This window comes from Choristoneura fumiferana, chromosome 28 (assembly GCF_025370935.1).
Source record: "Choristoneura fumiferana chromosome 28, NRCan_CFum_1, whole genome shotgun sequence".
Taxonomy (NCBI): Eukaryota; Metazoa; Arthropoda; class Insecta; order Lepidoptera; family Tortricidae; genus Choristoneura; species Choristoneura fumiferana.
This window is the reverse complement of record NC_133499.1, coordinates 6,669,059-6,691,937: the sequence shown is the minus strand read 5'-3', so window position 1 is coordinate 6,691,937 and position 22,879 is coordinate 6,669,059. Positions and strand designations below refer to the sequence as shown.

Here is a 22,879-nt window from a genome sequence, read left to right as displayed (position 1 = left end):
GCTTATTATCTAATAATTTTGCAATTTGCTCTTCTATCTCTTTTTATCTTCTATAGTGCATCTGTAAGGTCTCTTACTACAGTATTTATCTACTAATAGGTCTATTCTTGCTTCATATCCATTGACAGTGCCTACATCATATTTGTTTCTGGCAAAAACTGATTCATATTTGCTTACTAAATTGTTAATTTCAGATTTTTGACGTTCATCTAAATGGTTTACTTTCATTTCAAAGTTCTTCTTTAACGTGTTCATTGAAATTAATTATGGATTTATCGGAAGTTTTAATATTGTGCTCATCTGCGATTTTTATTTTATACTCCATCTTATCTTCGGTAGCAATGCTTCCATTTTGTTGGTATTTTCACATTTCAAGTGTAGTTTCTGGGTTATTCTCAAGTCTTCATTTTGTATCAACCTGAATGTTTGTATTAAGTCAAGTCCTATTAAAAAATCATATTTTGAAGTTTTGTTCCTCTATAATATATACATCCACATTTTCCTCCAAGTCTAAGATCTTTATTTTCAAATTAGTCAAACCACTTGTCTTCTTAACACCATTAATCGTAACTAAGTCTGCTTCATTCAAATTGTTTCCTTTTCCTTTTATTTTCAATAATTTAGAATTAATTAGGGAAACATTTGAGCCTGAATCATAAACTCCATTTATATCTAATATATCATTTACCAGTAGTTTGACTTTTATTAATGGTGTGACTGCTCGTTTTTTTGGTCCGATTCATTCAACTCCGTTTCGATCACAGAGTTGTTCACGTGTTTAATGAAATTTCTCTTTGTATTGTCCCTTCTTTTGTTCTAAACCAGCATATAGCTTCCGGGTGATAACGACCAGCTTTATTCAATTTCTCACAAATTTTACATGGACTTTTTTCTTCATTTTTATCATTCGTCCTGGTAAATTTCCATCTCCAAATCTCCTTTTTACTAGTAAATTTTTCTTATTTACCATATGTTCATACTTGCTTAGCTCGTTAAACAAATCCACTGCATCTCTAAGTGTTTCTCGATCAATTCTATTCAGAATGAATTCTGGCAAACCAGCCGCAATAAGATCTATCAAAGTACCTGTATCAATCGATCTTCTCATATCCAACAGCAGTTTTTCTTTCCGTATGGCATAATCCAGTAATAAACCATCTTTATATTTGAACAACAGTGCATACGTTACCGGGCTCCATCCTTTATTTGCGAATGACTCACAAAATTTGCTCTTCCATATTGACCACTCCGAGTTAATAGTCAATTTGATAATCATGGAACTGTACCAATCTACACAACTTTTGTCCATAAACAGTCGGAGTAATTCAATTTTTTCCTCGTCTGTTGTGACATTAAAGCGGATGCACTCTTTTTCAAAAATATCAATCCATTGTTTTGCGTTTGGGTTCTTGCTTGTAAACTTTTCAATTACAAACTTATCTGCAATAAATTTCAAGTTTTGTTGTTTTGGTTCCTGTGTGTTTTCCAATAATTTTCAAACAACCTTTCCAAGGAATCCATTCCTTTTGCACTCGCAGCAGTAGGTTGTTCTGGGTTCATTTCTTCTAAAAACTGATCCCCAAATTGCAAATTACCATCTTCATCCATGTAGATTTTTTCAGTTCTTCTGTTAGTGTAATCCAAACCCTTCGTGTTGATATCTTTTTGCTAAACTGTTTTTAACTTTACTGTAGGCCGGTGTTTTCAATATATCCTTGTGATGACTAGCTGCTTGTAGTGTTTCTGGTATAGCATACACCTTCTCCTCGCTCGTTGTTATCGAGGTTATGGCCAGTATATTAGATTTGCCATCACTTCCCGGTAACACCGTAAATTCGAAACGTAGTTTCTCCATTTCTGATTCACACCAATAAACAAAAATGTCGTTTTATAATGTTGATTTTCTATTGACAGTGAATTAAACGATGTGTTGCTCTGTAAACAAAGATTTATTTAAATGAGTTACTTATATTCTATAACAAAACAACACCTTTTGGGCTCTGAAAGTAAGGAAAACCTACCTGTAAACAAAGAAACGACATTTAACGTTTATTATTCACAGTGTCAATTACTTCTTAAATCTTTTAACAATAATCTAAATAAATTAACTACGGCATTTACGTTTTCGCCATATCATTCTTTTTATAACCTCTCAAACTCTTCGTATTGACAGCACTGTTTTATCGACGGGACAGTCTGCTTTACCGACTATACAAACTGCTTCAGCCACAGTACCGCGCTGCTTTACCGATAGAGTGAGTCGCGACTAATAAAAAAAAGAAATGTTAATACTATTTCTTACATTTATATAGCCATTTTGCTAAATTAACATTCGTTTGGCTTTGTCTGTTTTTGCCAGATAGTGACAAAATGTAAGTTGACTGTAAAGGGTTTGTTACAGGGGTAAAACTGACACGGGGACATTAAGTGTCTCTGTCACTTGGCTGTAGGTTTACAACTTAGTAAAAGTTATAAACCTACAGGTATGCAAACCGCATAAAGAAAATTTGAATCTCGACTGATACATCAGATATATTTTCAGTTTTTTTATCTTCAGTTTAAATAGGTGACCAAACGATGTTACCTGATCAAGCTTGAGTCCAGGCGCTCCCCCCATCTCGAGTGTACTCTCAGCCTTGACGGCGGCGGCCGGTGCGCCCGCGTCCGCTCCATTCGGCAGGCCCGCCTCCATCTTAGGCACCGCCGCGTTCTCCACTAAAACATAACATGCGCGAGTCAGGATATTTTGTGAGACCTAGAGTACGAAGCAAACTTTATACGCCACATTGCATTCCATGTTGGCAGACTGTCTCGCACAGTCGGATACGCGGCTTTCACTTTGTCAGTCCAGCAGTGGTGTAATTTAGACCCCCCCCCCCCCCCAACGGTCAAGCGCTGTAAAAGCTTTCCCTAGTGTTCCAATGTGTGGTTACCGGGACGCGGCAAGGCTTGGCGCGCGAGCGGCTGCAGCCCGGACGGCGTGTCGGACAGCACGTGGAAGTGGGAGGTCGGCGGGGGACCCATCGCAGTCGGCCGCGACTCCGGCTCCAGCTATAACATATACAATCAACTTGGTGAAATACTCTGTTTCTTAGCTAAAGAGGGCTGAAAGAGATACCGCTCCCCCGTGCGTGAATTATGGTACTTTCACCTGCATTCATATCTGCTACCGGCCCCAGAAATAGCGCCGTATCAGATATATATGCTCGCTGTGTTGTGTCAGATATTGGTGCTGGTGCGTATAAATACACATTATTATAACAAAATAAAGTTATAAAGTGATCATACTCAATATGAAGAATAAAATGAAATAACATTTTATACATTCCAAATATCAAACAACAATCGAATATAACTGGTTTTTAGTTGCCTAGATTAGATACACCAAAAAGGCGAAGGTTAAAGTGATCGCAAAAGATTTCTACCGATGCAAATCTATCAAATCATCATCTATTTTGGAAATGATTTAAACTCCTTCGGTCCAAATGTGCAATAGAATGTATGTACACATAAAGTTCAACAAAAATAATGGATCTATTCTATGACAATGTAACAAAGTAAAAAATATTTTGTTTCTCTACTTATTGTTTTCAGTTTGACTTTATTTCCGAAACCGGTTTGTATTTCTTTATATTTATAAGGTGAGCCTCAGGAGGATAAGTTTTTATTTTGACATGGTAATGTTATAGATATTTAAGAGGCGTGGTACTCGTACTCGTGCTCGTACCTGGTAGTTGATGAGTCCCCACTGCTCCAGCAGGCCGTGCACGCGCATGATGGCGCAGACGTCGCCGGCGAGGTTGCGGCGGGACGCCGTGCTCGTCAGGTACTCCGTCGGGTTCAGACGGTACGTGTCGATCATGAAGTTCCTGGAACAACCGAGAGGTTCTTGTGACAGTTGCCCCTAGTATCGTGAGGGTAGTTTGACAACTTTGACGTTTGCGCCATGTTTGTGATTGTTAGACAAACTAAATGAGCCAATCAAAAGTTAAAAGTCAAACGGATCTCTCGATACTAACGCCATCTAGCGATATTTCACGCGTCAAGAAAATTCAATGTTTAGCTGTTTTTTTGTTTTTTTTTCTCGCTATAAGGCAATAGCCTAAACTCGTACAGCCATGTCTTTATTATTATTTTTTACACTTCTTATTTTAGTAGTTCCAGTAAAGTAGCTTGTCGATTGAGTTGACAAATAAGTAACGTCATAATTATCTATTCCCATGCAAAATCTATGGGAAAATCGTGTTTTAACTGCGCATTAAAAGTGCGTCAGTTGATTCATAATGTCATCCATCATCCCTGTTCTAAAACACAACTCTAACGCAAAGGTGTAATTTTTTAAACAATTGATAAAAATAATGTTAAATTGGAAAAGACCTGTAAGCGAGGTAAATCTCCGGCGTCTTGGATTTGTTCTTGCCATTGAAGAACTCTGGCATGGCGCGTTTCTCGATGGTGTGTATGGAATTATAGTCGAACCACGCCGAGTAGGACGGCACGACGATATGATGGGTTTGGTCCGTGACGTTGTCCTCCAACTCCTCCTTTACTACCGTTTCCTGAATAATTAATGGTTGAAAATCAAATTATATGTACTGTAATAAATTTGCAATGTAGTTTAAAAAGTTTTCGGTAAAAATCTCATATAATACAAGCTTTTTTTGCTGACTGTACTTGTATTGTCACCCAAAATACATGTGCATACCAAATTTCAAGTCGATGCCATTAACCGTTGAAGAGTTCCGTCCTGTGGAGACAATCCTGGCTGGACTACCAGGATGTCACTACCAGATACATAAGTATACCAAATTTCAAGTCGATCCAACTACTGGAAGTTGGTCGAATTTAACTTGCAAGATTTGATTACAGACAACAACAGACAGACGGGCAAGGGGACAGGTGAAACGAAATAAAAGCTTGTAAAAAAGGCGATGAAACTGAGCAAATTTTAATTAAACTGAACCCTAATTTTCTTAGTCTTGTTACAGCTTCTGTTCAGTAGCAATTTTGACATGGTAAATCTTTAGATATAAATGAAATACATAATATAAGAAATATTATAAGAAAATTTACACCAATCGACCTAGTTCCAAACAAAGCAAAGCTTGTTCTATAGATAACAAGTTTTAAAAAAATAATTAATAATAAGAGGAATAAAAATTATACAAGAGTTAAAAAAGCGACTGTGCGTGAGGTAAAAAAAAGTTTGTTTTCCAGATCAACCTGTAACGGACCAACTGCTAAAAAAAACGCCTTATTGCAGAGATGGTGTGAGCTAAGTAAGGCGTTCGTACCTGCGTGTTGGAGTCGCTATGCTTGCCCTGCGAGTCGTCGTGCGTGTCTAGCACGGGCGCAGGCGTGGCGGGCGCCTCGGCCGCGGGCGCCGCGCTCGCCGGCTCGGGCGCTGCCGCCGCCCCGCCGCCGCCGGGGCTCCGTGCCTGCACCAAACATGACACGATCAGTGGCGAAAATGGTTTACTGTTTATTGTTAACTAGCTTTTACCCGCGCAGTAATTTTCGCGGTGATCTTTCAGACCATGTCTTGCCTTGCATAAGGCGTGGGTGGAGTGAACATTTCGTTAGGCATTAGGAAACCCAGAGAAAGAGATGCGTGAACCAGTATGTCTTCGAATGCAACACATCTACGTTAGTGTACACAAGCTTTACCATACATCCGATGGGAATCCAGTTATTAACACTACGCCACTGTACCCTCCATGACTGAACACTAGTAAAGGCTGAGGAACAAAGTGAGGATAACGCACTTGTGGAATGAACTTGAGTCAATTCAAAAACTAAGGGGCTGTTTCACCATCCATTGATTAGTGCTAAGTGACGGTTAAATGTGATGCCGTCTCCGTCTAATCGAAAAAACTAAATAGAGACGGCATCACATTTAACCCCCCGTTAACACTAATCATAATCAAACAACCTAACCTAACCTAAACCTGGTTTTTCTTAGAACGAAGTTTATGCAACACAACTGATAAGCTTTGAGATATATGTACAAAAGGCGACCTTTAAGGGATTTCTACCAGTCATCCTTGGAGTTAATTTTAAAATGAGACTACATCTTTCGAATTGAGTCAGTATCATTTTAAAGGAGCGAAAGATATAATAATAATAATAATAAATTACTCTCTCTATCGGTGGCACGTTCGGCCTCGGGCGTGGGCGCGGCGTCGGTGTTGTCTCGCGACGCGTTATCTTCTTCTTCGTCGCCGTCGTTGTCTCGTCTCTTCGTGATGCGGCTGCAATAGTACAGTGGTTATAGATTGCACGGGTCCACTATGGGACATAGGCCTCCACCATTGACCTCCAGTTGCTTCGCTTTTAAGCGGCCTGCATCCACCGTGAAACCGCGGCTTTAACTCGATCATCCGTCCATCCGTTGGTGGACGTCCTACGCTGCGCTTGCCAAGTCAGTATTGCAACCTCCGAAATAATGACTAACAGAAATTGCGTGGCAATGATGCACACCGCAAAAAGGCAGTACAGTCACCAGCACCAATATCTGATGCAATAAGCGTGCATAAATATCTGATACGACTCTATTTTTGGCCGGAAGGATGTGTCACATATTTTTGCACGGTCCGCTGTGGCAGATATTAATGCTGTGACTGTACTCGAAACAGTAGTCACGATTGTATGTCGCATGTGGGGTTATTTTCCTAAAAAAAAAAAATTAGTCCATCAGTTAGATTGACTGTCACGGGCTCCCACTCCCAAACGTTGACGCGCTTCATCTTTGTAATTTTTTTTTATGACAAAAAAAAAAAAAAATGTACACATATTTTCTGATAACCTAACTAACGATTTTTTTTGCCATGATACTACCCAATTTATAAGTATTCCAAGGAGGAGGTACCCAGTAGCGGCTTTCTAGCGGAGGTCTAGATACAATGTTTCACATTCACATGTTTTATTCTATTATTTCTGGTTACGGGGCAAGATTGAACTCCACTCACAAGTTGGGATTGTGAGGAAAGATCGAGCGCGAGAATCACATAGTTTCTTCTCAGATCTTGTTATCGTCAGTCTGTAAGGGCTATAACAGTGAACAAATACGCATTTGCGTCTTCATTACCTCTTCCTCTTGCCGTGTTTCTGCGGCGGCGGGGAGGGCGAGCGTTTCCGCTTGCTCTTCTTGCCTTTGCCGGAGGGCTCGCCGCCCGGCATCAGCTCTTCAACCGACAAACGCAGCTTGTGCACCTGTGGACAATACGTCAACATCTTGGTATTATTACATACATGCTGTTTTTTTATTATTCCGGAATATTTTCATCATCCCAGCCTGTACGGGACAGCACCGCACATTCCATACAGCGGGCAGCGTCATCAATTTACGTCGACTTACCAATCTAGGTCAATGCACGACAGTTCACTAATATCAGCCTTTATGTGTACTCATTGATTACGTAAAAATAAAGTAATTATGTCTGTCCCAGAAATTCGAGATACTAAAATGACTTTCATGTTTACCTGTTTTGCGTCTTATAAATAGTATGTGCCGCAACCGGTTATCACCGAAAATTTTTAGTACCAATGTATGTATGTCGTAAAAATATTAAATATGAACGGACCGTGATGTACTAAAATGTAGGGCATTAGGACATTCTAAGAAAAGGTAAAATAGGTCTAATAAAAATGCGACCGTTTCGAGATATTCATTTTTATTGTTGATGTTTAATTTCAATTTCATTCTAAGTAAGTTTACAACCATTACACTTCTCGGCTTTGCGAAGAGGTTGACGTTCGTTTTTTCTGAGGCGAAAGTATTTCTTCGCTGCGTCGTCTATGCGACGAAGTACTTGGCTGCTCAGAGTCCATGTTTAATCAAACAAAACAACGAAAACACGACCAAACAAAACAAAATTAACAAATAAAAAGTCTATCTCAACAAATTTAACAAATAACGTCAACAGCAACAATAACACGAGAAAACGCACTGATCACATCCGATGACAATACGAGTAAAGTAACGAAAATCGGTTGAATACCACTTGAATACGAAAAACATGAACAATGACGTTGTGTGATATCTGAGGGCCTACTCCGGAATTCGAAAATCAAAATTCGTACCGTAACGTCCCTCTCACTTACGTATTAAATTAAATAGTAGTGTCAGAAGGACGGAACGACACGAACTTTGATTTTCGAAAACTCGATGCAAAACTCGAACTTCGTATGTTGCCGTCCCGCTGACGCTTATCTCATTCAATACGCGAGTGAAAGGGACGGTGCCATACGAACTTCGTTTTTCTAGTTTTGTAGTAGCCCCTCTGTATTATTTTTACGTTGGCACTAAGTGATGAACACTGTATTTTTACCTCTGCTTAGATTTCATCACTTTATCGTATGATAAAGTAAAATGGAAAGTAGAATATTGAATGCATTAAGGGGTTTGCTCCTGGTTAGCTCATGAGCAATGTCCCGTTAGATGGCGCTGTTATCAATAGTTCCTTTTTTCAGGTTTTTTTCGTAAATTATGAAGAATTATTTCACCAAAAACTAGTGGCGGGAGTATCTAAGCGTAACCGATTTTTTGACCCCACACTCGAAATGAAATATTCCGCCAAAGCCGCAAACGAGGTGCTTTACTTTGAACGTCGATTGCGGCCGTATACGGACACTAGGAGCTCACGCACACACTCAAATAGACAGCGCCAGCTAGCGAAAGTCTATTGCGACACTTAGCTACCCGATCGGGGTACTCCTTCGAGTAATATTCACATTTTTTTATCGAGTCACGAAATTTTGTACTAACTGTACTTTACTCGAAAATTTTACTACGACCTATAAAATCTATAAGTATTTTATTGATAATTAGAAGCAGGGTCTTGGATAACTGTTCGCATATTATAATACGAGCCAAACGCCTTTCAAGTGGTCATAATATGTGTACGATAAATTGAGAAATTACCGAGATTCTGACCACGGTTTCTTGTCTTGGTTGATGGTCTTGCTATTATTCAGGTTATATTTATAGTTACTTTTCGTAGTTACTACTCTTGCTAAAGTGGTCATGGTCGTCGGTTGAAAATCGGTAGCAAATCTACAGGACGAGTTTCTTGGGAAAATAGTGCGGTGGTTTGTCCTTACCTTCCACGCCGCAGAGCTGGAGTTTGGAATTCGTAGTTGGCAATAGAGAGCGCTGCCACCAGGGCTCTTAGTCATCTTGTACGACACGCACAGGAATGCACAGGCAATCAAGTTTATCAAGGGCATCCGTAAAGCCAAAGTCCCTTAAGACACTGTTACACATGCTCTTTAGTAGCAAGAAAGCATGCTACTATTGAGCAAATGCTAGCTAGTAGCATGTGTGAACAGGACATGCTACTATCGAGCATGCTTATTAGTGGCAAGCTCGAGACGGGGTGGAAGGGGGAAAGGTAATAAGCAAGTGTGAACGCGTTTGCTTCAGTCCAGTAACGAGCATGTGTAACAGTGCCTTTAGACATACCTAATATTTTATGAACAGTGCTTCGTGTAAGCTCTTTCTATCAAAAGAGGTAATAAAATCCATACAGAGTTTACTATCCTAATTATCATCATCATCATCACTCAATTTCTGTGGTAAGACTTTTGGTAGAGAATTAGTAATCATAAACTGCTAATATCAATTATTAATAAGTTGCTAACCATGAAAAGAGTTGACGAAGAGTTTATCTAGGCTTCTGCATCTGGATTTCTCAGTTCGTATATATAATTACTAGCTTAATCCCGCGGCTTCGCTCCCGTTGAAGAAAAAAATCTACTCTGTAGTGTAGGTATTCGAATTAAAAAAAAAACTTCTTGCACCTCTGCGATCCTCAAGGAATACGTTTGCCAAATCTCATGCATTTTTAGGCCATGTTTTGCCTTTATAGGTATAAATAAATACTTACGAAATACTTACATAACAGCAAAAGTTCACCCACTCGCCGATAACTTGCGCCGATCAAATTGCGGTAAAAATTATCCCGTGCTAATTTTGTACCTACTTATCTCTATAAATTGATTTTGTTAGGATATCATAACCGATGATTTGGCACAATCAGCAGAAGACTACGAGCAGTTCCAAAATCATCTACACTCCCTTTGTTACCTTCGAGTCGAAAACAGTTGTCGATTCGTATCATATAACTACCTATTGTAAGTATTATCTGCTAGGATTTTTTTCCGATCCAGCAGGCTTGTAGTCGTGTGTACTGGATTATTGGCAGTGTTTCCTTTGGATGTTCGTGCGATGGAACTATTGCGTTTTTTTTGCATTAGTTCCTTTACAAGACTTGAAGGAAAAACTGCGTTTATTTTTTTGCCTTTGTTCCTTTCGCAGTAGCATCTTCAGTTCTTGCAAAGGTACAAAGGCGGAAAAATAACGCAGTTCTTTCTTCAAGGTCTTGTGAAGGAACTAGAACTACCGCAAATAATCCGTCGTACTTGCAGACTACGGGCACGTTCAGTTTAGCTGACACGTCATCATCGGAGACAGATGTTGCATCAAACCTAATTCGAAGCAGTCAAGCTCATAGGTAGCTGAACAGTTTGGTACTTTGTCACAGCAAGCTACAGTGCTAAAATGAGCATTTCTAAAAAAGTTTGTACATTTGATTTGCGACTCCGATTTGGGTAAAAATTTGCAGGTAGATAGTCTCCCGAAATGTCCCAATTAATTTGTATGGAAAGTTCCTTTTTTGTTACCGCAAATCCATAGTTTTGGTAACAAAAAAGGAAATTTCCATACAAACCAATTGGGACATTTTGAGAGACTATGTTATTACGACTCAATATCGTTCACTCTACAAACCTGCAAATTTTTATCACAAATAGGAGTCGCAAATCAAATGTACAAACTTTATTTGGAAATGCTCAAATAGTTTTACATGTCCTCAAATACTAAGAGTAAAAAGGGAATGTCTTTACTTTGCTACTTTTTGATCGCTCTTTGCCTGTAGTATCTACGGCTAACTAGTCTGGTTGACAGGGCAGTGGGTATAATTAATTTGTAATTTTCCCGCTGGTACAGTAAATTCATATCCCAATTATCATGCCAATTATTATGCATTATAAATCAAGTAACTATTTTGGAAACAATATATTTTTAGACACGAGTAATATTTACCTCGACGTTTCGGCAACATTACAGTGGCCGTGGTCACGGGTAGACTGAAGTGTGGGGTGACAAATAAAAATGACCAAGTGCGGGTAGTTCGAAGGACTCGCGCTGCTAGGCAGACTTGACACCCCACACTTCAGTCTACTCGTGACCACGGCCACTGTAATGTTGCCGAAACGTCGAGGTAAATATTACTCGTGTGCGTTAGCGTGATAAGTCCTGTGCGTGGTATTTTGATTAATTCCAGTTTATTTTAATTATTTTGTTGCTCTATTCCTCTCATCTGTCTGTGCACGCGAGCAGGCTGCAATTACCAGACCCATCACTGCCGTTCCGCCTGTGACAGTTGCAGTTCTACCATACAATCTTTTCTTTGGGGTAAGTAAAATGCAGTACGTCGCATTAGACAGCGTTTGAGAATAATTATCAGGATCAGGGGGTCAGGTCTGCTAGTGAACAACGTCGGCATTAGATTCAGCTAATACTTTGAGAACAAAAAAAAGGTATAAACTTTGTGATACAAGTTAAATATGCCCGCTGTCCAGTCAATCAACAAGCCAACCGTACCACTAGCAATTAAATTTTTTTGAGCTTGACTGTTAGTCAGCATCTAGAACCTACAGTATTTAATTTTGCCCTAGGTTTCTCTGCTATCAACCGTGCGGCACAGTTAGATCTATGTGATACGTTCCTACATAATATAATAACATGCAGTACACGCCCTCCTCCACCTCCCTCCTCCTACATGAAATAATATATATATCACACAATACCTAATAATAGTTATATAGTAGGTATTTGTGACAGCTAGTCGAGCTTGTGTGACATATACTATACATACATAATAAAATATTGTTTTACATCGAAGAGAAAGAGAGCGGGCGTGTATGTAAACTTATTGTATAGATATTTCACATGGACGTAGTTGTGGGGCACGGTTCGTAGCGCAGAAGTAAAGTAAAAAATATTGTTGTCAATTTATATGAGGTTCCGCAAATTAACAAGTTCTCTGTCCCGAAGCAATGTGCAGCGTTCTTTTGACACGTCGCCATAGTAATGATAAGGTAATATAATATCCCCGTAGCAATTTTCATTGTTTATCTAAATGTGGTTCAAGAATAAAAATAATTATTATAATGTATGTAATAAAGTTTATTATTTTTTCGAAAGAACAACTCCATTATTTACATCACTGGTCATATGGTACATGTGCCTCATGGACGTACCAGTAAAGCCACGCATCAAGGGTCAAGGAACCTGGTAACACCGAAACCACTCAATTATTCAAGTATTTATTTTGTTCATCTCTATCCACTCAAGACAAGATAGATATACAATCGAACCAATCAAAAATATCACATATTATTACACGTCTTTCTAGGTCAGAATAAAAGTATGTGAAATATATTTTTGAAGCATTATATTATACTACACCTCGTTGTTTCGGGGGGTCAATAGTTTGAGCGGCCCATTTAGTGAACGGCATAATGTCATCGTCTACTAAATGTACAATTTATATGATATTGGAAAATTGGAATGGTAGGTGTCCGTTATCTCACTCCATATCTCGGTAATGCTGTATGCGGCATCCTATTAACGCCATAGCCCACTCCATGTGAATTACTGTCCGGATCTGGCAACTGTAGAGGCCTGTCCGCTAGCACATCCTTATAGTGTATTAGGGGATAGACCTCCAAAGTTCTGCTCATCTCATCTATATTAGATATGTTGGCTGTGGTCCCATGCCTTTCAAATGACCGGGTCCAGATGGGTTCGTGATCGAAAATCTGAACCAGCTATTACAATAATAAGTAACGACCTTTATTTCGGACAATATGGCCCAGATTTTACGATGTAAACATTTCAGTCAAGCATATTGAGTGATTTTGAAAATTGACAAATTTGAAATTTGGGACACTAGATTAGATGAAAATTAATGTACAGCCAATATGACAGTTTTGACCAACCTAACTTCTATACTTACTTAGTGCCTATAATATAATGCAAACTCAAAATCAAACATTATTATGATGCCACTATAATAAAAGCAGTGACGCGAAAGATACAATTTGTAAGCGGAGATCTTATAAAATTAGCTACTAGCCGCGTGCACCTACCATGCAATAGTCCTAAATACAAAAGTCAAGGTACCAGAAGCTTAAAAATATATAATTTGTAATAATAGTTACACATAATTAAAAAAAAGTAAGCTCACAATAAAAAAATATCAATATATGAACTTATACAATTCTTCTGATTTTGGTTCTTGATTCTGGGTATCTGTATGCGAGATTGTCATTTTACATGAGTTTACTTTTCTTCTGTAAGGCAACCTGACAGTTCAGTAGCAATGACACTCTAAAAAGAACGTCATACTACCTACTACAGTTATCGCGGCCGGCTCAGTCAAGAATGTCTCTAAAGCTAGACATGAGCAAAGTCTAAACATGAGTGATATTATTATCGATATCGATAGTCAATATTTAGTCATCCTGTGACATAGAGCATAACACTAACTCGTTTGTTAAAAAAATTGAACATATAATAATTCTACTATTTTTCTACTACAATGTTTCACGCAGAAGAAGATTAAAACTATCGCGAAAAGACTTGTGCTAGCACGTTACTAGTGACAAAACAATAAATAAGTTAATAAGATTTCAAGTAAATATCGATCCACGCAATCTCCAGGGTGAGACAGCTTCGAAGTTGAGTGTCATACTTCCTGGCGGTGACATGGTGTCGCATGGAATTCACTGACATCAGAAAATGTAGGTACATGAAAAAATTTTTTAACAAAAAATGGAACCGATTATAAAAAAAACAAAAAAAATCTACTAATTTGAAGTACTTTCTGGCGGGCGCTATCTTTTTCACTATGAAGCAGTCGACTTTTCTAATTTCTTGTAAATCAGAAAAAATGTACGAAATTGTACGCTATAGTTAAAAAAAAAACTACACTCATAAAAAGTCGAATTACATATGGTAAAGGCCTAACAAATAAACATTAATATATATTTAGATATTTTGGTTGTTTTTGTTCTGTGAATATTTAATCGTCACTTAGAACACCAGAACACACATACATACAGAGCAGCAAATTCACGAGCTGCTGCTGCTGCTGTCATGTAACACTATTAAATAATTTACCTACATACATCATCATCATCATCATCATCCCAGCCTATATACGTCCCACTGCACCTACATACATAAATTTACAATAATTTACATAAATTACATTTTCTGTTATAAATAGAAGACTATTTTTTTAGTACCATAAAACCGTCCAATTTTGCCGTTGATATTTATTTTGCCCGCGGAGTTAAATATAAGCTGTAACAAAAAGGCCTTGGCAGGATAAAAAAAGGTCAAGTTCGAGTCGGACTCGTACATACGAAGGGTTCCGTACGTACAATGTTTTTAAAACAGTTCACTAATAAGTTTTAGCAACGCCTAGTAACCAAAAAACGCTGGAAAAAAAACACGTTTCTTGTATGACAACTCCATTTATTTTTTAATTTTACTTACTTTATTATTAGTATTTGTTGTTATGGAGGCCACAGTAATACCTACATAATCTGTCAACATTTCAAGTGTCTAGCACACACAAACATGTATGCCTAAATGGGGTAGGCAAAGCACACGAAACGTTACAGCTTCGGCGCCACTTTTAGCAATTTTAGGTTTTAAGTTTGACAAAAACGGTACAATAGTGACAGGTTGCTAGCCTGTGGCCTACGGTCCTCAGTCGCCTCTTACGACATCCACGGAAGAAATGGAGAGGTCTAATTCTAACCCGACATCACACGGGTAGCTATTACAGCTCAAGAAATAAAGCCCTGTGACAGACGGATGGACAGATAGACAGACAGACAGACAGACAGCAGAGTCTCAGCAATAGGGTCCCGTTGGCACCCTTTGGGTACGGAACCCTAAAAAGAAGAAGTAACTCCCGTCAGGAATAAAGAAATATTCTAATATCGAAAAAGAAAAGATTTATTCGTGACAAAAGGGAAAAAAATGTACAAAAATTATTTAGAAATGTGCATGTCACAAAGTGGTCACAAATCAGTCAATTTTGTTTTATTTCAGATATTTAAAAAAATGACAACTTGGGCAAAGTTATCTCAAAAGTCAAAGTTGTACGGTTTTATAGTACTTTATATATAATGTACCCCTATTATCTCATCATCTGAAATTACTGTAGTTTCATTCAACAAATAAAAACTACATACCTGTTGGTATTCTTGTTTTTAGAATCTCCACTAAAATTTCCACCCACGGAACGCTAAAAGAAAGATGCCTACGAAGACTTTATTTCATTGTGTACATCATATTTATTTAGAACAAACTTTTTAACACAGCGTTAATAAATAAATCTAATCAGTCGGATATTCCTAAATTTCTTGCATATCAACATTAAACGTTTCTTCTTTTCTTCACCTTGAATATTGCATGACAGCACCATGGCTACTTTCGCAATATAATGATTCCAGGCAAAGTTATATGCAGTTAGTTAGCATTGAATCTGAAAGGAATTGTGCATTAATAAATACAGAAATAGTATTAGCAGACAGACTATAAGATACTTAGGTGGAGGAATAAAGTGACCGATGCCTTTTAGTTACAGCATAAGGACGTAAATCAGACTATCAGTAGGTAAATTCCCTAATGTACATACTGTTGCACGCAACTCTGTCCGCGTAGAATTCGTTTATAGCTATTCCGCGGGAATTATGTGATTAAAAAAAACTACCCTATGTTTTTCCACGGGACTCAAACTATCTGTATCCCAAATTTCATCCTAATCGGTTCAACGATTTAGACGTGAAAAGGTAATAAAGAAATAAACAAACAGACTAACAAACTTTCGCATTTATAATATGAGTGGGATTATTGTCTTATTTTAAGTCATCATCATCATCATCATCATTATCGGCCTATCTTAGCCCACTACTGGACATAGGCGTCTCCAATTGCACGCCACTGAGCACGATCCTCGGCCACTCTCATCCAGTTACTGTCAGCTACCCAGTGAAGATCATCGCTCCACCTAGTCTGAGGGCGTCCCACGCCACGCTAGGCTTTTACTCGTTTACCCTAGCAGTTATCGGTTCTTCGGCTGATATGGCCGGCCCACTGCCACTTCAGTTTGCTTCAGTTTTAAGTAATCCTATAGAAATAGACGGACGGACAGCGTAATATCAAACTATCTGAACTAAGTCTTTGTGACAAAGTTTCTCCATGTCTTTCATTGAATAAAGTAAGAATTCGGCAGCGATGACATACGACCATCATCATCATCATCATCATCATCACCATCATCATCTTCATTAAGATCGGTTTGTGAACAATACTTATCTTTTTCAAAATATCCTGATATTGAATTTAGATTTTTGCTATTCCTTTCTGCCTGCATGTCAATTTACAGAGATTAGTGATATGGAGATAGAGTTGTAAAATTAAATATATAACATTGAATTCCATGCTACCTACCCTGGGTATTAAAAATAAACTGGCCAAGTGCGAGTCGGATTCGCGCACGATGTCTTCCGTACCATTATCTATACAACATTAGACATAAGCAAAAAAAAAAACGGCCAGAAAAACAAGTTTGTTGTATGGAAGTCCTCCTTAAATATTTGTTTTATTTTAATTAATTTATTTATTTTTAAAGTAATTATACAGCTAAATATTCTGTGAATATTTCAAGCGTCTACCTGTTGCCGTTATTAACATCATGCAAAAAACGGCTAAACAATCACGTTTGTTGTATGGGAGCCGCCCTAAAATATTTATATTATTCTGGTTTGAGTATTTGTTGTTATAGCGGCCACAGTAATACATAACCTGTAAAAATTTAAAGTGTCTAACTATTACGACTCAAGAGATAGAGCCCTGTGACAGACGGACGGACAGACAGACAGACAGACAGCGGAGTCTCAGCAATAGGGTTCCGTTGGCACTTTTTAGGTACGGAACCCTAAAAACTAAATAATAGTTACGAACCAGTAGAATTTTATGTAGGTACATAATAAGCCCATATTTTCCTTATCTTAAATTTCAGCTTTTTAGGATAAAAGGTTTGGTGTGTGCGTTGGTAAACAATCATTAAAAAAATAGGACAATGATTCACTTCGAAACACAGACAGACAGACAGACGGACAGACAGATGGACAGATCAACAGACGGACGGACGGATGAGGCGACGGAAAGGTACACTGACAGACTCACAGTGGCGGATTTATGTTTTTTTATGAGTGTAGGCCACTTTATATCCGCCGCCCTATGTAACTTTCTAAAATAATATTTTTTTAAATCTGCCGCCCCTAGGCCGCGGCCTATACGGCCTATTTATAAATCCAGGACTGCAGACTCACATACGCATAAAATTAACAACCTGTGTAGTGACACCTGTGTTAGGAGTGCCTAACAGAGACAAATCTAACGATACCTCTTCTGATCTCTCTATCTCCTAACATGAGCTATTTCCCAAGACTCTGCTTCTAATTATCAATAAAATACTTATAAATTTTAAAGGTCGTAGTAAAATTTTCGACTAAAGTACAGTTGGTACAACTTTATTCACCATCATCATCATCATCTCAGCCGTAGGACGTCCACTGTTGGACATAGGCCTCCCCTACAGACTTCCAGTTGCTTTGGCTGGCAGCGGCCTGCATCCACCGTGAACCTGCGGCTTTAACCAGGTCATCCGTCCATCTTGTTGGTGGACGTCCTACGCTGCGCTTGCCGATCCGCGGCCTCCACTCGAGAACTTTTCGGCCCCAACGGCCATCCGCTCTCCGTGCTATATGGCCGGCCCATTGCCACTTCAACGAGCTGATTCGCTTGGCTATGTCGGTGACCCTTGTTCTTCTACGTATCTCCTCATTTCTGATTCGGTCCCGTAGAGAAACCCCAAGCATAGCTCTCTCCATAGCTCGCTGAGCAACTCTGAGCCTATTTATAAGGCCTAAAGTAAAGCACCACGTCTCGGATCCATATGTCATCAATGATGTAGTGTTCACTTCGAAAGACAGACAGACAGACAGACGGACAGACAGATGGACGGATCGACAGACGGACGGACGGATGGGCCGACGGAAAGATACACAGACAGACTCACATACGCATAAAATTAACAACCTGTGTCACTCCTAACAAAGACTTATTTTCTTGTCTCTTCTATTGTCTTGTTGTTTATTGTCTTACTTGTTAAGATGCATCAAGGCCTTGTTGCATAGCGTGCGAAAGAAATGACCATACATATGCTCCAAAACCATAACCCTTGCCGTTTCTCACACTTATAAATAAAATAAAAAATCTTGAATCACTTCATAATAGAGTACATACAGTACATACTCGTACATATGCAGACAGACGGTGGGAAGCGACTTACTTCTATGGAGTGAAAATGTTCACGGCGCAACTAAGAGTTAGGGAAATTTGGTATGTTTTCGTAGTAGGTTGCTGCAGACCACAAGTTTGGTACACACGATAAGCCATACTTTGGCCACCCAGTAGGAATGAAATTCTTACAGCCCTGTCTCTGGTGTTCTTGTAACAAATATTAATGTTTCTGACAAAAATGATAAAATTAACATACCCGTGTATTCAATTACATATGTTATCCTCATCATCAAATCGTACATACATAAATAGTTTAAGAGTTGCACTCTTGCTAATTTCCTCTCGTCCGCCAACTTTTTGACTTCTTGATTTGTGTTCAAACCATAATTATTCAAACATAATTGCTTTGAATATCAATCTCATTGACTTGACGTTGTGACAAAAATGTATTATAATGACGTTTAAATTTTACTTATCTAGCCAGTAATAATAATAAAAAGGTGGTACGAAAAGTACTTCGATTGTGAAAACCTTTTTATTCACTGAGCCTAGATTTAGCGGCCGTAAAAATGCCGTGATATGTAGGAATTTATTTGAGCCTCACTGTTAAACTTGATATTCATACACATGCAATGTATGTTGAATGTAGACCTTATTTTTTAACTAATTAGTTTAGTGATTACACCTAGCACCTTTTATTGTGAGAATATATATGCTTTATATAAATTAGTGGCGCTACTGTCTACGTAAGAGTAAATAACTAATATCTGTTCAGAATTTGTAAGTTGAATTTAAAACCACTTGTCCTAGATCGAAGCACCGCATTATAATGTATGTAAAGTATGCAATGAAATAATTTTTGCCGAGGACTGGGTCTGTTACTTAAATAATTATTATTTTAAATGACAATTTTAAAAGTAACTTACCTGTTTTTCGTCCTGCTTATAGTTTGTGTCCTTGCATTAATCAGAAATAATAGTTTAGGCGTTTCAACTTCCGAAAATAACAGATTTAAAAACAAAAAAAGTAAATACTAGACTCAGAAACTTGAACTTGATCTCTCAGTGATCTCATGCTTTCTTCATTTAGTTGTCGTATTATCTGAGCCAAAGGTGATGGTCACGTGACCACACGAAATAGTCGATACCTATTTACAATAGTTTGATTTTGTGACACTGACTCACGCACCCATATAAGATGTCACTACATGCTCGCTGCGAACACTGTCAGTTGTACTCATACAATGGTAAAATGCATCAAAATTTACTGCATCACGCTGCACTTTTGATGCAATAAAGTTACTTTTTTTTGGATTTTGCTTGAAGAGCATATCCATAATTTACTATTCTCAAAAAATCCTCTAAGAAAACATGTCCGTGGAAGCTATGCGGGGTGTCCGTAGGTTTGTATGGAAGAGCAACCCCCTTAAATTTATTTTTGCTATCGTTAAAATAAACATTTTATCGGTATTTACGAAAACCGAAATCACGGCAGCAGCACTGCTCCTTTTATGCTGGCCACATTATTTTTACGTTACATTTCAGACTGTCATTTAGTATCTCGATTCTGGGACAGACAAATTATTTAACATCAGAACTATCAAAGCCGTACAAACCGTACATTCTTTTGTCCTTCGAGCCGGTCAGATCAGTGTCTTAGAATTTTCAGTAATCCTTTCGCGTGTGTTTTTTCTGTTTTTGCTTTTTCGTTTTGCGTCCCACTGCGGCGCCTCCTCTCAGAATGAGAGGGCTTGGCCGTAGTTCCCATGCAGGCCCAGTGCGGATTAGGAACTCCACACATACCATTGAATTACTCACAGATGTGTGCAGGTTTCCAGAGTAGGCAGCCAGCCACCGCAGCAGGGTAGACAGCACTTAGTGCGTGACCAGCCAGCATCACTTCCGGCGATATCTGTTAGTGTTAAGCATGGCGTACCTTCTTCTTCCCAGCGGCGTCGACCTCGTAATCTCCTCGTTCATCCACTCGTTGTACTGCGGCAGGTCGACGCCCAGGCGCGGCCACGCGCCACGGCTCTGCGCGGCTGCTCTCCCAATTCGCTGACTTCCGCACCTCCACCTGTGAAAGAACCGAAAGAGAATACCCCCTTATACCATCCATTGATTAAATTTACTGACGGATAAATGTGATGTCGTCTCTGTTTGTTTTGTTCGAACAGACGGAGACGGCATCACATTTAAGGATAAGTTCCCCCTTTCCTTTTTTTTTCCTCGTCCTTTTTAGGATAAGTTCGCCTTGTACTCTTTGTTTTGTTGTTTCTTTTTATTATTTTGAAATTAATCATTGGGTTGTGAAACAGCCCTAGTCACAGCTCATTAGAGCCGCCTCGCCGCAAGCGGTTAGTTTCTTCATATGGATTTGTATGGGCATGCGCTCACTACATCACTCCGTAGCGTCACCGATCGCCTCACTCGTGAAGTCCCACGCGCAAAGACGGGCAGTGGAACGCTCGTGATAGCTCGCTGCCCGCACGCTTGCGGATATTTATTTAATTATTTGATTTTGTTAAAAATGACTTTCTTTGCCAAGTTCTTGCGGCGCATTCTTTTCGTGGCAATCATTGTCTTCCGAAAAGCCGCTGTTAGTTTAAAAAAATGACGTGTAAAAGTGCCATTGCGCCATTTACTGAATAAATGATTTGATTTTGAATTGATGCGGCGTTTCCAACCCACCCTTCATAGAAGACTATCGGAAATTCGGGGTCTACACGGCGTCCACCCGCGGACCAACTGTGACAAACGAGTGGACGCCGAACGACGAGGCGGTGCTGGTCGAGAGCCTTTATTTTGGTTTTATCAATACCACCACCTTGCAGTAATAAAACTTAAACACAAACTAACAATAAAACTAGTTACGTGGTGACACGACAGGACACCAAGAAGGGCCTCCGCTCACAGTGTTGCCACACGTTATAAGCAGCTACGCTGATTTTGAGGATCCCAGACAAAAAATATAATGGCGTTGTTACCGCAGATCACTTGCGTCACGTTGTCGTGGCTGTCGGGCAGTAATACCAGTGCACCAGCGCGTGGTTGCCGCGCCGGAACACGGGGCGCGCGTACTCCTCCTCCAGGGGTCCACCGGGGGTAGATTATGTGCGTCGCGTCCTCTTCGTCCTCTGAAATAGATAACACATAGCTATTAACCTTTCATGTACTTTGGCCTGGAGCAGTCCAAAGTTAAGATTATCTTTTTATATTTTTATCTTAATCCGAGTTGATATTATTTGAACAAAGGAGGCTATGGATATGTTCGCGAGCTAAAACGCGACTACGTTAGTATGGCTAGGCAGCTAAGGCGTGCGAGAACAAAACGGCCAAGGCCAAGATTTTTTTTTTTTATTGCTACTTACTCTAATAAAAAAATATTTTTATTTTTTCATTAGCAGGTACTACTACTGCACTGACGATGTATTATTTAAATTAGAGGTACTCTGCGTGCGTCACAGATTATTCCAAGTCCTCACCGCAGATCTCTCCCTGATGATTGACGACAATGTCCTTGACTTTTTAGCCAGAGCCTTGTCGAGGTCCGGCCGTATATGACGCAGGGCGAGCGAATAGCCTCCGCTCCCAACAGCGCCGACTCAATCTCCATCATCATCTGCACGTTCAATCTTTGCGCGACGGGTTCTGCAAAGGGCGGGGGGGAAGGAAGGAAATGTTTCATGTGTTAATGACCGATATTAATCCTGCAGCTTTTTATCCAATTTAAAAAACCCTCCTACTATTTTCCACGTGAGAAGGTAGTGGAAACCACTTTTACAAACCACTACAGATAATAAAATCTGTTCCCTTATGAAGGCACGTCGCTCCACAGCAAATTGTCGATGTGCAATAAGTACGTTTAAAGCCCAGTTTAGACCTATAAGAAAATTAGTGCAAGTTGATTTGGTCATCACTGAGCGAGCCGCATTTTTGGTGCGATTTTGAGCCCTTTATCGAACAAAATCATACCTCATGCGCTTGCCTCGCTCTGTGGAGACCCGGCTTTACATCGCCAGGCCGTAAAACGAACGAGTTTGGGTTGGTGTAATACATGTAGTACAACTAAATAGCACGATTTTTCTCGCAGATCTAAACTGGGCATAAAGTTCGTGTTTGCAACATGTTTTAGTGTGTGTGACGGACGGTACCGTCAGCAACGAAGGACATGTTCGTGTTACGCATACATAGATGTGTTATACAGATATGTTTATAACTAAAACAATCATAAAACGTGAAAGGCGTGCCTTCGTGGATGAACAGATCTATACTTAGATTGAAAATATTTCTACTAAGACCACATCTAACCCAACGTTCATGAATATAATCGACTACGATATTGTATCAGATGCAAATCTTTGTACATTTTAATTTTATTAAAATGTAAATTTTGTGCCAATTTCAATAAATCTTTATACTTGTC

General features: G+C 39.2%; 1 protein-coding gene and 1 long non-coding RNA gene across 2 annotated transcripts in view; both read right to left on the bottom strand.

Moving 5' to 3' along the window:
• Nucleotides 1-22,626, bottom strand: part of LOC141443765 (uncharacterized) — a 53,112-nt gene extending 30,486 nt beyond the window's left edge. The window contains exons 1-11 of the mRNA XM_074109114.1: nt 22,608-22,626; nt 21,451-21,590; nt 20,390-20,530; nt 7,088-7,212; nt 6,139-6,251; nt 5,713-5,738; nt 5,295-5,438; nt 4,378-4,559; nt 3,728-3,869; nt 2,934-3,051; nt 2,585-2,715 (exon numbers count right to left, since the gene is read on the bottom strand). Of these exons, the coding sequence (XP_073965215.1) occupies nt 2,585-2,715; nt 2,934-3,051; nt 3,728-3,869; nt 4,378-4,559; nt 5,295-5,438; nt 5,713-5,738; nt 6,139-6,251; nt 7,088-7,212; nt 20,390-20,530; nt 21,451-21,590; nt 22,608-22,626 (1,281 nt within the window). The remainder of the gene's footprint in view (nt 1-2,584; nt 2,716-2,933; nt 3,052-3,727; nt 3,870-4,377; nt 4,560-5,294; nt 5,439-5,712; nt 5,739-6,138; nt 6,252-7,087; nt 7,213-20,389; nt 20,531-21,450; nt 21,591-22,607) is intronic.
• LOC141443945 (uncharacterized) lies at nt 9,869-19,882 on the bottom strand. The gene is made up of 2 exons (XR_012453095.1): nt 14,303-19,882; nt 9,869-14,248 (listed from the first exon to the last, which is right to left on the bottom strand). It is a non-coding gene; the product is annotated as an uncharacterized lncRNA (long non-coding RNA).
• Nucleotides 22,627-22,879: the final 253 nt, after the last annotated feature.